Genomic DNA, 16,250 nt, shown 5'->3' on the forward strand with positions numbered 1-16,250 from the left:
AAATAATTTTCTGTAATACAGAGTAATGCACTTTGAATTTGTGAAGCTTGTCCGCTGTTGCCGAACTATTTTTGGTCCTGAAGCGAGTCATTTGTTTGAATTTGGTTGACATCAAACTCATACTAGGGCTGTGAAGTCCAAAAGCTCCAGTGGTTTCTGTTTGCTTCCATATGCTTTGCATTTAGATCGTACTAGTCAGAGATCTGAATAAAAGACGAGATCCACCAGTGCTCTCGCAGCTCAGTTATTTGACATGCTTACGACATGGCGACGTATCTGTTTCCAAATCAAAAATGAACAGACGAAGAGAGGAAATACGGAGGTTTCACCTCAAGATCCAAAGCATACCGCACCTCATCAGTGAAGCATGGTGGCAGTAGTGTTTTGACGTAGGCATCTATGGCTGCCAGTGGAACTCGATCTTTTCTGTTTATTGATGAATGCGACTGCTGATAAAAGCAGCAGGATCAGTTCTGTAGTGTTTCGGGCAATATGACCTGTCATATTCAGCCAAATGCTTCAAAACTCGCAGACGGACAATGACCACAAAGAGTTTTTAAAGGCAACAGAGTGGAAGGTTCTGCAATTGCGAAGTCAATCACCTGACCTGAATCCGATTCAAGATGCATTTCACTTCCATCCATCCATTTTCCGCTCTGCTTTATCCTCACAAGGGTTGCGGGGAGTGCTGGAGCCTGTCCCAGCTGTCTTCGGGCAGTAGGCGGGGGACACCCTGAACTGCTTGTCAGCCAATTGCAGGGCACTCATAGACAAACAACCATCCACGCTCACAGTCACACAAAGGGACAATTTAGAGTGTTGCATTGACCTGCCAAGCATGTTTTTGGAATGTGGGAGGAAACCGGAGTGCCTGGAGAAAACCGACACAGGCATGGGGAGAACGTGCAAACTCCACACAGGGAGGCCGGAGCCAGAATCGAACACTGTGAGGTGGACGCACTAACCAGTCGACCACCGGGCCGCTGCATTTCACTTGCTGAAAGTAAAACTGAGAGGAAAATGCCCAAAAAACAAGCAGGAACTGAAGACAGCTGCAGCAGAGACCCGGCAGAGTATCACCAGAAACGAAAGTCAGCATCTGTTGATGGCCATCGGTTCGAGACTTCAGGCTGCCCTTGATTGCAAAGCATTTGCAACAAAGTATTAAAAAGTGACCATCTGATTCATGATTTCAATTAGTTTGTCCAATTCCACTTTGGAGGAACATCTTGGCTGTCTCATTTCAAATCCAATCCATTGTCGTATCGCACAGAGATACAATGCAGAAAATTACATCAATGTCCAAATATTTATGGACCCGACTGTGTTAATATAGACAGGCAGATAGACAGATCGACCGATCGATAAATAGATAGAAAGAGAGATGTACATATGTATATGAATGCTTATTGTTTTACAGTAGTTGCAGATGTTGTTGATGTTATGTTGCTACTATAATTTTGCGAGAAGGACACTAAAACGAGCACCTTGGCCAGTAAGTCTGCAGTAAGCCTAACATGTGCATTGTTTCTCTATGGTAACACAAACACAGAAACTTCTGCTACCGCATCCGAAGAATCAAGTGTAACACAAGAGCAGCAGAATGCTCCACCTGCGGCTGCACCCAGAGAAGATGAGGCCACGGCCCCAACACATGATGTCCCGCCATCAGAAGGTGAGACAGTCCTTTCTGCATTTAGTTAAACTCCTTCTAGAGCAGGGATGGTCAACTTTAATGCTTGAGGGGGGCCACAATTTTTCATCATTGCTTCGGGGGGTTGCACAGTATGTGAGCAAGTGCAACAAGCTAAGCCAGAGTGTCGTAAGCAGCTAACAAAGACTGAGCGTGCTGTGAAAAAGTTAACATTGGATTCGTAGTGTTATTTCAGTCAGTTTTTTTTAAATACTTTACACAAACGCATGAAGCATCTGTACAGTAGTTTGGTGCATGCAAAACTGTATGCAAACAAAGGTCATTGTGTTGTGACAAACTGAGCCAAGCCCATCATTTACAATTAACAAAAAAAAAAGTTCCAGAGAAAACTTTGCCTTTGAGGAGTTAATAAGGTCGTCAAAATCGAATGAACAGCTGCCATTGCCAGCGACGCCACTTGATGGGTGGATGCATGAAACAATGCCGCTAGTTTTGAAGGGCAGCAAATTGGTCTATTACGTTGTGGCTCGGAGCTTAGAGGCTCGTGCCATGACTTTGGCTCACAACACGCTGTTTGCGCAGAAATACTTTTGAAGTTGTTAATTCGGCTTCTGTTTGCCTCGCGGCTCTTTCCACTTTCTAATTATTACTTTCCGGAATAAATGTCATGTACCGGTAAGATGAGTCTTACACGATGCACCGTGACCAAAATGTTTCAAATTTCATATCCATATCGAGTTCGATATGATGCCTCGACTTTCTGTATCACATATGGCTCTATGAAATCCTTTCGACTCGCACTTCGAGCTTGCTTGTTGCTCTTTCATCTCACGTCCTGATTCCTGCTTTTTCCGCCTTTCCTGCTTTCAATAATCTTGTCTGTCTTTGCTAAGGCAAACAACATATATATATATATATATATATATATATATATATATGTAAACAGACACACACACACACACACACACACACCGACACACACGTTGTTTTTCCTCCTTTTCTCCTCCTCCATCCCATTCCATTTTTCTGAGAAAAGGTGGGCATTTGTTAAGAACGATACATTTTATTGTTATTATTGTTATTATAATTATTATTATTATTAGTCAAGAAGGTGGGCCACAGGGGCCCATCTCTGCTCAAGATTTTTGTGGAAATGTGTGCTTGGTGGTACAGCATGGTAAATCATATTTATATTGTAGTATATTTTTCTCTCTTGTGTCTCTCTTGTGCGGCTAATTTTAGATGTCGAGTGCATTAGGTTGAATGATATTCCGTCAATCTTACTTTTGTGTAACACTGGATTATGTACTGTAGATGGACAGCCTCCAGACACCAGACAGGACCTCACTGGCCTCTTCACAGAGAAGCCCCAAAGTGCAGAGGTCACTGTAGGTGAGCATCTTGCAAGTCAATGTTGAAACACTCACGGTTCTGTTGAAGAATGAGCACTAGTGTGGTCCCCGCAGAACCCATAACTGCGAGAGTTTGTAAATACACAATGTCTGTGATAAAGATCTCATCCAAATTCCAAACTAAAATACTGTGAGAATACTGCACATGAAGAATTGACCCTTGAAAACACTTTGGAAGAAGTAACACAATATGTGGGATTACGGTTTGGTGGATAGAGTTTGTGTGATCCAAAATGGGGATTCTCAATACGCCAAGAAATGTGACTTAAAATACAAAATGGAAGCTTACGTGTATAAAGACATATACGTTATTCCATTCTCCTGTTTAGGTGGAAACATCACATTCGTGGCAAAAGTCAATGCTGAATCACTGTTGAAGAAACCGACCATCAAATGGTTTAAAGGGAAGTGGATGGACCTTGCCAGCAAATCTGGAAAACACCTGCAGCTGAAGGAGTTCTATGACCGCACCACCAAAGTAGACTAACTCATGTTGTTGCCTGTTTTTTTTTTCTTTTTAATACGTTCAAGTCATTGACTATATCTGTATTCTATATTTGGCACATTTAATTCAGATTTTCAGAAGTCAAGAAAATCATGAAAAGAAAGCAGCAGGATTTGCTCATCGTGAATGTTTTTAGGCCTACGCTGCTTTGTCCATGAAGGACCAGGAAAGAAGCGAAGCGTACCGCTAATCAAACTTATGAATCAACCTTCAAACAGGTCTACACGTTTGAGATGCACATCATGGAAGCCAAGGCTAACTTTGCAGGAGCTTACAGGTGTGAAGTTTTGTCCAGAGACAAGTTTGACAGCTGTAATTTTCAACTGACTGTACATGGTAAGTGTATGGGAATTGTGTTTCGATTATTTCATGCTTTTAATGACTTCTTTGAATTAATCACATCAATTTTCATTCCAAATGCTTTTTTTTTGTACTTTCCTTATCTACACACCAGAGGCTTTCACTGCTGAAGGTTTTGACATAAGAGCAGCTTTTCGACGCACGTAAGTTACCGTATTTTTTTAAGTTAACACCTTTCCGTTTGAGTGTGGAGTTCGTATGCTCCGTCTGCTCTTCCGCGCGGTTTGTTGCCTCTCACGTCCTGACTACATTCACAAGATAATTAATTGAGCACTGGTTGATATGTTTACGTGACTCTATTTTATATTTTACATTCATCTTCCCCAAATTGAGAGAGTTTCCTCCTTGACAGATTATTTACAACATGAGGGGTGTTCACACGGCAACTTTTACTCCGGTGTAGCACCGGGGCTGCCCCCCGTAGAGCGTTCATACGTACAAAGTTATACCGGTGTAGCCCCTGAAAACCGTTTAAACCAGAGCAAATTTAACCCTGCTCAGGAAGTGGTTTAAAAATTTACTCCGGAGTAAATGCTAGTTTGCGGAGCAGCACCGATATAAAATGGGACGTGTGAATGCTACGGGAGTAGACTCGCCACACGTGAGAAGAGTTGATAACATACGGGTAGAATGCGTTGCTTTCGTGCTTTGTTGGACTTCCGTCATCTTTCCTGTCTCTCTCTCATCCTTTTACGGTGTCTGATAGACCACGGCGTTGATTTGTCCAGAGAAGTATAAACCATGTTTTTTTGATATGTCACAAACAAGGCGGGGAAAAGGAAGTACACTTTACACATGCGCATGTTTTATTCCCGTATTATTTGTATTATTATCGTATTGCACGGCCGCAGAAACTGCCGTGTGAACGCAAGTGGGGCTGTTCCGGGGTTAACACGCTTCTCTTTAGTCGGCAGCTTTATACGTGTGAACACTCCCCAAAATTTACACCGGTGTAAGTTATATCGCAACAAAATACATCGGTGCAGCACCAATGCCAATGTGTGCCGTGTGAACACCCCTATGTTAAGTCTGGCTTACATCTTTGCATCAGACCTCTATGCCAGAAAACACCACACACAGAAGGCAAAACTGTACAATCAAGTGTGGAATAACTGTGGAAATGCTAACCTATTAGGAGCGATGCTGATGTGAAGAGAAGTGGAGCATCAACAAGGTAGTCATGGTTTAAGGTTGGATCCACTGAGGCACAAAGTCAAATTTTATGGAGTGTTCTAGAGGAAAGAAAGGAAGACCGAGATTGAAGAACTCCTTCAGCAAAGTGGTCACTTTCTTCTCTGCTTTCAAATGAAACAGAAGCGGTGTTTAGAATGGTGCAACGTCAAAGCTGCTAAATTTTGAAGCAACTCAGAAGGCGGAACCATGTGAGAGCTTGCCGAAAAGCTAGAAGGCTCAAATTATAGAAATGACGACTACAACATTGTAGCCACCATTGCGCTCCAACTCACAGTTGTCACATAATGTTTAGTCATGAAAACACACCGAGCAGTTCAGTCAAAAGAAATGCTCAGAAATGAAGACAACAGACTATTAGGAATAATAATTAGAATTTGGATTGTGTGTGATTGACAGGTCACTGCTGCAGATAGTGCTGAGGCCAGCAGGGAGGGTTTTGCTGGCACTGACCGTCCACCATTGTATTATGACACATTAGGAGACAAGCTCTCTCTGATCCGCTTCTGGGTCTCGGTCAAAAACAGCAGTGACAGCTGCACAAACAGCAATCCGACAGAGTGAGCTTTGACGGAAGCTTTGGCCCTACTGAAAGTGCTGGATGTGTTAAGACACATGGGCTTTTCAGTATCCGAGTTCCTCCACTGGTCATGTCCACAGAGGAAGCACACTTAAGGAGTATTGCAACCGCACTGCACAAACTAGGCACTCACCTTCTGGAAAGGCATGTGCAATACTGGTTCGGCTCTTTTTATCTTTCATGCTGCATATTTAAGTGCGGTGCCTTCTGTTGGGACTTGCATTCGAATGCTTCTCATGGCATAAACAAACATTATGGGGAAATGTTTGCTTTCTGTCCAACATGAGAAGCTTAACACATGCCACGCACCGGATAGCTTTTGACTCAAAAAAAGGACTGACCACATTTTTTTCTCAATTTAAGTCTGAGGGCTCATTTTTCGTAAACGGCACATCTGAGACGGGGTAGCGAAGGACGTCCGATCATGATTTTTGTGCAGGCATGAGGTTCACTGTGCATCTTTCTCAGGTTGGCAGACATGTCTGCGCCAAGCTGGACATTCTGTACCAGCGAATGTGTGGCCTCGGAGCCGCGCCTGGCGAAGCGACAATTTGCGGACAGAAAGTTGATCAAAATTTCTGCCTGCTCAAACTACGTCTAAAAATTGGCGCAAGGTAACATGATTTTGGTGAATATGATTGGGGCACATGAAGACATCTCTGTGGACATATTTAAGTCACCAGCTTATTCTGTATAGGCGCCCACATTGTCTGTTGCCACACTGTGCGACAATGCTCCACTCACACACGGGTTGCTGCGATTACACAACGTCCTCTTTCACAAAGACAAGAGTTCGTCAAGACCATCAGACGGTCTACATTTAAAGGGGATGAGAGGAGCCGCTTTGATTGGCGGCGTCTTACATCAGCTGTAACCACTCCCACAGTGGCGGAGCACGTCCACCAACAGATCCGCTGAGCAGTGCTCGTCCACGGAATTACCAACACCAGTCTAATATGCCTCAAACACACTGTTGATCTGCTTGCCCCGCCAGATTTAGGCCGTTCATAAAACGGCTTTGTTTTTTTATAAATCTCAAGTTCAATTAATAGAGTAAATATATGACACAAACAGAATCTGCGTTCTATGCAAATCCTTGAGAAAAATTACATGCCACATTCCTTTTAGTTTTGAATATGTTCAATGGTCTGCTGTGAAGAAAAGGTTATTAAAACGAAAATGTAATTGTGGCCTAATACTTTTACATCGTGCCAATCTTGATACACGGGGCCCTCCTGTTGTCACTTCACAAAGTGCAAAATCTCCCCTTGCTGGGAATGCAGTCGGCCACGAATGTGACGTACACAATTGGAGACCGCCTTGCACCCCCAATTGCACGTCCCAGCGTGACGGACACTCCCTCTCTCCACCACCACCCATAATTGTGTGGCAAGGTCAGGAGCATACAATGACAAGATGATAATGATAAGAATTCCTTCAATGAATTGATTTCTACAATGATTCAGAGGGATTATCCCACACTATTGTCATATTTCCATATGAAATATGATGACATCCACCATACAGAGGAGGGCAGAATCTGTTACCTGTGCTTCGATCAAATCCACCAAAATCACGTTACACCACTTATGCCACCACTTAGACTCGCTTTTAACAAGTTTAAAATCTAGTCTACTTTTGATCACCAAATTGGCAGGTGCGCCAGGGGCACGGCAGCTGCGTCTGCCAGAATGACCAGAAAGGCACAACCCGGTTCTAAACACAGTAAACTAGACTTTGCCCAGCACCAAAATAAAATGCGCTTTTTTTTTTTATGCCGAGCGCACGGGTGCCTGTCTATGAAAATAGGGCCCACAGTGTGAAAAACTGTTCATGTGTTGATTCAATATTTTCAAGAATGAAATGAAATGAAAATTAAAAAAGACCAGTTTATAATGAAATAGGCATTTTCAAGAAGGGTCTAAGATTGTATATGTGCAGCATGATGCATCCTGGAGTTTCTGTATCTTTCAATTACAGTATGAATGCGTATGAAAAGTGTTGCTCTGACTGATATTTGTGCAGTAGCACCGAAGGAAAAGAAGACTCAGGAGAACTGGACTTCAGCACATTGTTGAAGAAGAGGTCAGCATTGAAATGATTGATGAAGACAATTAGCCCATCACATTTACTTGCATTAAACAATACTATATTCTCTCTCTCATTCCGGATCATTTCACGTCCAAAGAGAGTAAGCAACATCGTCGCCGTAACAAAATCACACCGTTGGCCGCCTGAAATAATTTGCTTACGCAACACATGCAATACATGAGCTCACTGAATAACAAAGGGTGAATAGTTGGATAACATCGCTCACCTCTTCATCTTCACTGTTAACGCCATCTAAGTTGCATTAATACACACACAACACACGTACAATTGCAAATGTTCTCAATGACCCAAGATTTCCTCTCACTGTAACAGTTTCTTCCCCTTGGCCGATTCTCAGTCACCAGAACAAAGCATGTAAAACAAGTCAATCTGAAATTTGAATCTAACTACTAAGCATCATGATTGATTTTACTGAAAGATCTCATTTAATATCTGAGCAAAATGAAATGCTTGATTTATTTATTTATTTGTACTGCATTTGATTGCTACATTTTCGGACCATCATTGTAAAATGCTGTTTGAATTGCTTTTGACATGCTGTGTTTTAACCTGTCTGGTTTGTTTTGCTGCTTGGGTTCTACCTCTGAATGAGCAGCAGTTTCTTAAAATCCTCCAATCGGTAAGGAATTGCTGGCACAATGTCTCGTGTCTTGGTGAAAGGCTTGTGTTTGCATGCATTTTATTTGTCCATTAAGGCAGGACGTACAACAAATTCCCAAATTATTTTTACCCTGGAAAAATTGTCAATGACAGAGAATTATTACTGAGTGACTAGATGTATCTTATCTGAAAATGCCTTTTTTAAAAATTGGTTATTTTTTATCATTTCATACATTTGACAGAAATGTCTATGGCCACAATGATTCACACCCTTTCACTAAACCAGGGGTGGCAAACTCATTTTTTTGTTCCGGGCCACTTTGGAGTTATGTCTTCCCTCGGAGGGCCATTACAAAATGGAAACGGAATAAATGTATTATTACGTGTACACAACAAATGGATGGATTACTAATTTTGAAATTACTCAAGTCAACCATTCGTTTGTTGGTGCTCAATTATGTTGTTGAGAAAAGTGGAACGAGGCTAACAAAATGTCACCTTTATTTATTCCACGTGACAATTTAACATTTTGGTACAGGTTTTAGGAGGAATCATGATTTGTTTTCGCGGACCACATAAAGTGATGTGGCGGGCCGCATCTGGCCCCCGGGCCTTGACTTTGACACCTGTGCTCTAAACAGACATATCCAACGCGTTTACATTAATATAGTTGATTAGAATTTTACCTTTTAGAGGATGCTAAAAGTCACGACAATCTTTTTATAATGGCGCAAAATAGATAGAGGACATATTTGTGGTAGGGCAGCGCATTGGAGGAACGGTTCGCACGTCTGCCTAACTACCAGTCAGGAGGCTCTGACTATGAACCTCGGCTTGTGCGTGCTCTTGTGGAATTTGTATGTTCTCCCCTTGCTTGCATGGACATCGTTCTCCGGCTATGCCAGCTACCTCCCACATTTCAGGAACATGGATGGTGAGTTAACGGAAGGCGCAAAATTGGCCTTGCGTGTAAAAATGAGCGTCAACTGTTGTTTGTGCCCTGCATTAAACTGGCAGGCAGACCAGAGTGTAAGTCAGCTGCGTTCGACCACAGTTTATCTACTACCCTTATGAGAAAATGCTTTCAACCTAATGAATTACCTCCAAACCGTGATATGGTCAGAAAGAAATAAATCAACTTCAAAAATGTTTTGGGATCGATTTGCTGTTGACAACTGTGTTAGTCTTCGAAAAATGCCCTTTATTTCCACAGGCCTGAGCATTTTCCCAACAAAAAGTCTATCCTGTTAATAAATAAATGTTAAAAATCATGTGTACGTGTCCAATGTGTCTTGAAATCTGCTCCCTATATTTCAGAGCCGTGCAGATGAGCGCAGAGCCTGATGTGGACGTTTGGGATATTCTCAGCCATGCTCCTGCCTCAGAATATGAGAAGATCGCTTTTCAGCATGGCATCACCGATTTGAGGGGCATGCTCAAAAGACTGAAGAAGATGAAGAAAGAGGAGAAGAAAAGTGCAGGTTGGTGCAAAGTCAACATTTCACTATCGGACGACTGATTCGAATGTCATGCAACGCGACACGTCTGTATGCAGCCTTCCTCAAGAAGCTCGATCCCGCCTACCAAGTGACAAAGGGACATAAAATAAAGTTCGCCGTTGAGGTCGCCAATCCAGATGTTGATGTCAAATGGATGAAGAATGGGCAAGAAATACAACCAACAGGAAGGTGTGAATTCATCATCTTTCAATCCATGCAATATATATTTTTTTGCCTTGAGTTTTGAAACATGACAAATGATTCACTCCATCGTGCGAATTTCCCTCCATGCCCGTCATTCTTCTTCATCACCAGCAAGTAAGTGTCACAGAGTGCAGTCTATGTAAAATGCAGGGAACATGACTGGATATGGAATCATTGTATCCGTTTCTACTTGTTCAGGTACATTTTTGAGAGTGTGGGAAACATGCGCTACCTCACCATCAACCACTGCTCACTGGCTGACGATGCAGCCTACTGCTGCGTATTGGGAGAGGAGAAATGCACCACAGAGCTTTTTGTTAAAGGTCTGTTTGCATCACGGTCACACAAACATGTTTAAAGTGTTGGGAAGATTCACTTGGGTTCTGCACATTCTAATCTGTCTGCTCCAGAGCCTCCTGTTGTGATTGTGAAGAACCTGGATGATCAAATGGTCATGAAGGGGGAACGTGTGGAGTTCCAGTGTGAGGTCTCCGAGGAAGGTGCAAATGTGAAATGGTGCGATCTTCTTCTTCTTTTCAGCCGAAAATTGGTTCTGCCTTTTGATTCAGCTTCACTCTTGGGTTTAATGCATTCAATACAATTGAATAGAGGGGGGGGGCGGGATCCAAACATTTGTAACGGGTCACCGAATGAGTCGTCGGAGTTCTCAACAGCAGCAAACTACTGTAGAATAACGTAACCCATTTTTAATATGAGAATCACATTACTTGGAGGGCGCGCCTCCGAGGCCAAATAATCCCACTTTGGATCAACACCAAATTTCACATGCTTCCACTCATATTCATCTTTATATGACTTAATTGTATTTCAAATGCATCCACTGATAAAGGGAGGAAAACACGACATCGTGTCAACTAGCAAACAGGCAGTGATAAAATATGTGTCAATCAAAACTGAATTTACATTTATTTATTTTTATGGCACCTCATGAGTTTGTGCATGTGGACCTAATATTTTGGGCAGCGGGTCGACCCGTTACCACACACGCACACGCATATACACACGCAGGCCATGATGAGCAACAGTCTGACACGGAGGCATGCGATGCACTTTTGCAGCCTGTTAACTATTGTAGCTCACACGTACCGTTTTAAAGTGCTTCCCTCGGCCCTCTAGATTCCTATTCTTTGCCCGTGCTCTCGGTGAATTTTACACAAGACAAACTCTGAATGACAATAATGATAACGATAAAAGATATAGCGTAACAGCTCTGATCACAAGCTGCAATTGCAGACTGCTGAGCGCTAAAAACTTCCGGTGACGCAGGTCACGCGACATCATAGGTTAAAGATTTACCTGCTTTATTTTATTTTATTTTTTTAATACTTTTTGTGAAAATGAGACTGATAGGATGATTAGGGTGCAGGGTACATGATCACCAAAAAATATTACTAATATGCACACAGACACACAAATGGTTGTTTGTTTTTTTTTTCTCCTCTACACCCCTTGCGATCGACTTGGGACCAGTCCGCGATCTACTGGTCGATCGCGATCGACGTAATGGGCACCCCTGTAGCTAGATGATGTCAATTTTCTTGATTCACTTCAATTTTATAATGCTGATGGAGGTGTTATCCAACAGGGAGAAGGACGGCGTGGAACTCACAAGAGACGAATCCTTCAAGTACCGCTTTAAGAAAGATGGCTGCAAGCATATTCTGATCATTAATGAGGCGGCAAAAGAAGATTGCGGCCATTATAAGGTCAAAACCAATGGTGGCGAGTCTGTGGCTGAGCTCATGGTGCAGGGTGAGTCTTAATTGCATGTTGCGTATTCGGTTATTTTGTACAATAATGTGCCACATGACACCCTTGGATGCCGTTCACAGAAGTAAGAATGACTTTTATCATGAAGTCTTGTCAAAACAATAACATCTTGATGCTATTCTCAAACGTTGCTCTTTCAACCAATAACTCAGCGATGTTGACGCAAGAACTTTTACTGTGTGAGCTCTTTCCTAAACACTGCAAACCCTTTAAAAAAACAAAAATCACATGCACACATACACTCACACAGAAAAAAGTAATTGCACTTCAATTATATCTATTATTGTATGTTTTTTAACATTTAGAGATCAGGAAAAATAAATAGATTGGATGAAATTGATTTTTGGCATTTTGGAAAAGAGCCCTTCAAATCAAAGAGCTCCATCAAATGCACTCCTTAGGGTGAAACTGTACAATCCAGTGATTTTTTTTTAGTTTTGATTTTTGGTGTACTTTTAGTTCGTTTAGTTCATCTAAATTCTTAGTCTTTGCTCATTAAATATCGCATTATAATGGCTTAGGATTTTTCTCGTTACAGTTAGTTATTGATTCATTTTGACTTTTGTTGTTCAAATTCAATTCTTTTTAATTGGATTTTAGAGCAGGTCTTTTAATTATTTTTATTATTCATTGTAATATTTCATTTTATTTTAGTTTAATAAATGGGTTTATTATGAGCACAATGAAAAAAATATATCAAGCATTGTGTAACAGACTAAAGTAAATTTCAATGTCCAACAACTTTTCAACCTTCCTGTCTTCCGGAACACTGAAATCTCATGGATGACATTAATTGACAAAGACGAAAATGAAGGCTATTTTCACAATGATCATATTTGATATTTGATATTTGAACATTTGAATGTTAAGTGTAGTTTCACTAAATTTTATTTTTTAATTTTTTTACGAGCACTCATTTTTACGTTGACATTTATAAATTATTCATTCATTCGTTCATTTTCCGATCCGCTTATCCTCATAAGGGTCGCGGGGGTGCTGGAGCCTATCCCAGCCGTCTTCCGGCAGTAGGCGGGGGACACCCTGAACCGGTTGCCAGCCAATCGCAGGACACACAGAGACGAACAACCATTCGCGCTCACACTCACGCCTAGGGACAATTTGGAGTGTTCAATCAGCCTGCCATGCATGTTTTTTGGGATGTGGGAGGAAACCGGAGTACCCGGAGAAAACCCACGCAGGCCCGGGGAGAACATGCAAACTCCACACAGGAAGTCTGGAGCTGGAATTGAATCCGGTACCTCTGCACTGTGAGGTTGACGCGCTAACCACTGGACGACCAGGCCACCATTTATGAATTATTTTTCTCCATTTTTTGTTCTTGAGATTTCATTTGTTTTCATTCACAACCTTTGCTCCATTAGCTCGACGCGTGATGAAACTCCACAAAATGAGTCAAATTTAAGCAGGAATAAAATATGATTAACATTGTCTAAAATACCACTAACAGTCCGTTTTTTTTTTTTAATTAGATGAAGAGAAGAAAACAGTGTTTCAGCTGACGTAAACATGGAGAGTTAAAAATACAAAAATGTAAATTATATACGTGTGTGTGTGTGTGTGTGTGTGTCCACGTTAAAGAGGAACGGCTTCTAACCACAGTCCCTATTTTATCTTTTAGTGTCATTCCAACTCATTCACATTCGCTTCAGACACCCCTCCTGCATCGTGCTTCTTGTGACATGAACTACATCGTTCCTTTGTTGCTAAGATACAAAACACAAAGACAATTTGCGCCCAAGGATATTATTGTCCCAAAGCACACCTGTTGTTCTTGACGAATATATTTGTGGTAGACTCCCTTCTGAAGTATTGGCACGGTTCATCAATTCCAATAAATCCAATTTTACTGTCAACAGGAGCTCAGTATATCAGCTTGTCTTTCTAATTCTTTGAATCTGCATCTAATACACCATTTAGAAGGTTCGAAGTGTTTGGAACAAAGCACCAAATTTGTCTGTGAGCCAAAGTATTGGGAGTAGTTGGTTGAAATTGGCAGTCAACGACGACTTTGTGTTGCTGCTGCCATAATGTGTAACATTAGGTCAGGAGAAATCAGGCAAGATGATTTGGTAAGTTGTGCATCCGATTCAGGGCCGGACAGATGTTGATACAGCAGCCTACCAGGAAACAAGCATTGGGCTTCATTGTTCCTAAACGTCTGATGGAAAGTGTGAAGTCAATTCAGTGATGAATTTTATTGTATTGCCTATTACTGTGGTTCTCTCGCTCGGTTCCACCTTATCCGAAGGCTCTCTGGCCCTCTATTATGTGAACAGAGTGGTTTGTTTTGATTGTGCAGAGAAAGAGCTGGAGGTCTACCAGAGCATCGCTGACCTCACAGTGAAAGCGAAAGATCAAGCCGTGTTCAAGTGTGAAGTGTCGGATGAGAACGTGAGGGGAACTTGGTACAAGAATGGAGTGGAAGTCAAGCCGGACGCCAGAATAAACATCACGCATATTGGCAGGTGAGGGTACTTAGGTTCATGTGTCGTTTGCCAAATGTATTGCCAGGAAGGCTCAAACTTGGACTCTTGACAGGATCCACAAACTGACCATTGACAATGTGAAACCTGACGACGAGGCAGACTACACGTTTGAACCTGATGGCTATGCTTTCAACCTCTCTGCAAAACTCAATTTCATGGGTACGACTGAGCCCTTCCACTTTCTTGAAGCTTCTTCTCGATCAACTCTCCAAATCGTCCAGGGTCTCTCCCTAATTCATAAAATGTCCATTGTCCTTTTTTCCAGAGGTGAAGATTGACTTTGTACCACGTCAAGGTATTTCTATTAGTCTGTATACAGCAACCACTCAAAAGTTACGCATACGTTCACAAGCTGAGATTTTTTTTTTTTTCTTGAACGGATGTCCTAATCGAATATGTCATCTAACAAAATGATAAGAAACACTTCTCAGTGGGATCAAGTGCACATCAGTGAAAAGACCACCGATTAACTTAGTTGAATTATTGAATGAATACGCGTTCCCAAGTTTGAAATTGATTTCCATTGTAAAAGTGAAATTATAGTCTTGTGAGCCCCATTCAAGATTATACCAACGTTATCTGGGGACACAAATTGTTCCTGAAAACACATTTCACATTTCCCAGCGAGTGTGGCATTCACCAATTTGTTTTCACATTCTTTTAATTGCATTTCAAGTGAGCTTAATAAATGGAGCTTTTGAATGATGATCTACTTCCACCCCTCTCCAAACCCCTCTGTGTGTGTGTGTGTGTGTGTGTGTGTGTGTGTGTGTGTGTGTGTGTGTGTGTGTGTGTGTGCGTGTGTGTGTGTGTGTGTGTGTGTGTGTGTGTGTGTGTGTATATATGTTCATTAATTTTGCTTTTGATAAGACCCTCCTAAGATCCACCTGGACTGTAAGGGCCACACAGCTGAGTCAACCATCGTGGTGGTTGCTGGCAATAAACTACGCCTGGATGTCCCGATCACTGGAGACCCTGCTCCCACTGTTATTTGGACCAAAGGAGGGAAGGTAAATGCATATGTTGATTATCATTTGTTCCACTATAAAGACACACTGCGAGTCGGCCACTGTTCAAAGTTTGGGGACAGTGTTCAAAACAGAATGTCGGTTAATAATAAGAGCCTCTGTAGCCTCAGCTGTGACATTGATTTGTTGTTAAAGTGTACCTGGGGGAGTCAGAAGGAAAAAATATCGATGGTTTATTAAGAAAAACTGCACCTAAATGCATGTATTCAAGCGAGCTTTCAATAGCTCGCGAAACCTATTTGTCGAGTGACATAATGCACACAGCCAGACTTGCCTGCAAAGAGCTGAGCCTTGACTTTGCAGCTTTGAAAGCCTTCTTGGCTGGGCCATCTCCACCAATTCAATGTAGCATTTTCTCGGTCGGTTTCTAATGAATCTGAATGATTCTCACCATTTTTCAGAATTAATACTGTGTTAGACGAGGCCAGTGCTGCAGCGCAGAATAAATAACCAACACCCGCATGCAAAGGTAGAAGCGTGTCTGTGATATCAGCCCCTTTTGACAATGGCCATGTTCTTCATGGGTTTTTCCTGGTTTGCTGTCCCCGTGTCTAATAACTGATGCGGGATGTCGGACAGAAGTCGACCCGTGAATTTGCTCCCGATTGTCAGCGGCTGGATGCCACCTGTGTGTAAGGTACACAGCCAGAGTGTTAGGTTTAGCACCGCAGACTCAATGCCCTCACCCCTTTGTGTGCTATCAAGCTGACTTTGTTGTACAGGTAATGATCTGACTGCACAGAGCCGCAACGGCTGTATATATGCACAAAATATCCGATCAATTTCAAGCTGAACGGGACAGGTGAA

At 42.0% G+C, this 16,250-nt stretch overlaps 1 protein-coding gene and 1 long non-coding RNA gene across 6 annotated transcripts in view; one reads left to right on the forward strand and one right to left on the reverse strand.

Annotated features, from left to right (window-relative positions):
- Nucleotides 1-677, reverse strand: part of LOC109514307 (uncharacterized) — a 4,921-nt gene extending 4,244 nt beyond the window's left edge. The window contains exon 1 of the long non-coding RNA XR_002167966.1: nucleotides 608-677. This is a non-coding gene — a long non-coding RNA (uncharacterized LOC109514307). The remainder of the gene's footprint in view (nucleotides 1-607) is intronic.
- Nucleotides 1-16,250, forward strand: part of mybpc3 (myosin binding protein C3) — a 31,222-nt gene that overhangs the window by 4,010 nt on the left and 10,962 nt on the right. Inside the window, exons 3-20 of one of the 5 annotated variants that reach the window (XM_019867236.1) lie at nucleotides 1,553-1,675; nucleotides 2,969-3,046; nucleotides 3,396-3,544; nucleotides 3,790-3,907; nucleotides 4,026-4,074; nucleotides 7,728-7,787; nucleotides 7,891-7,893; nucleotides 8,410-8,433; nucleotides 9,732-9,895; nucleotides 9,970-10,102; nucleotides 10,229-10,231; nucleotides 10,316-10,440; nucleotides 10,528-10,633; nucleotides 11,724-11,890; nucleotides 14,229-14,394; nucleotides 14,468-14,574; nucleotides 14,681-14,710; nucleotides 15,286-15,425. In XM_019867236.1, the coding sequence (XP_019722795.1) occupies nucleotides 1,553-1,675; nucleotides 2,969-3,046; nucleotides 3,396-3,544; nucleotides 3,790-3,907; nucleotides 4,026-4,074; nucleotides 7,728-7,787; nucleotides 7,891-7,893; nucleotides 8,410-8,433; nucleotides 9,732-9,895; nucleotides 9,970-10,102; nucleotides 10,229-10,231; nucleotides 10,316-10,440; nucleotides 10,528-10,633; nucleotides 11,724-11,890; nucleotides 14,229-14,394; nucleotides 14,468-14,574; nucleotides 14,681-14,710; nucleotides 15,286-15,425 (1,745 nt within the window). The remainder of the gene's footprint in view (nucleotides 1-1,552; nucleotides 1,676-2,968; nucleotides 3,047-3,395; nucleotides 3,545-3,789; nucleotides 3,908-4,025; nucleotides 4,075-7,727; nucleotides 7,788-7,890; nucleotides 7,894-8,409; nucleotides 8,434-9,731; nucleotides 9,896-9,969; nucleotides 10,103-10,228; nucleotides 10,232-10,315; nucleotides 10,441-10,527; nucleotides 10,634-11,723; nucleotides 11,891-14,228; nucleotides 14,395-14,467; nucleotides 14,575-14,680; nucleotides 14,711-15,285; nucleotides 15,426-16,250) is intronic. The other 4 variants (XM_019867238.1, XM_019867237.1, XM_019867239.1 and 1 more) reach the window with 4 other exon arrangements.

The sequence above is a fragment of the Hippocampus comes genome, unplaced genomic scaffold (assembly GCF_001891065.2).
Source record: "Hippocampus comes isolate QL1 unplaced genomic scaffold, H_comes_QL1_v1.1 scaffold2, whole genome shotgun sequence".
Lineage (NCBI taxonomy): Eukaryota > Metazoa > Chordata > Actinopteri > Syngnathiformes > Syngnathidae > Hippocampus > Hippocampus comes.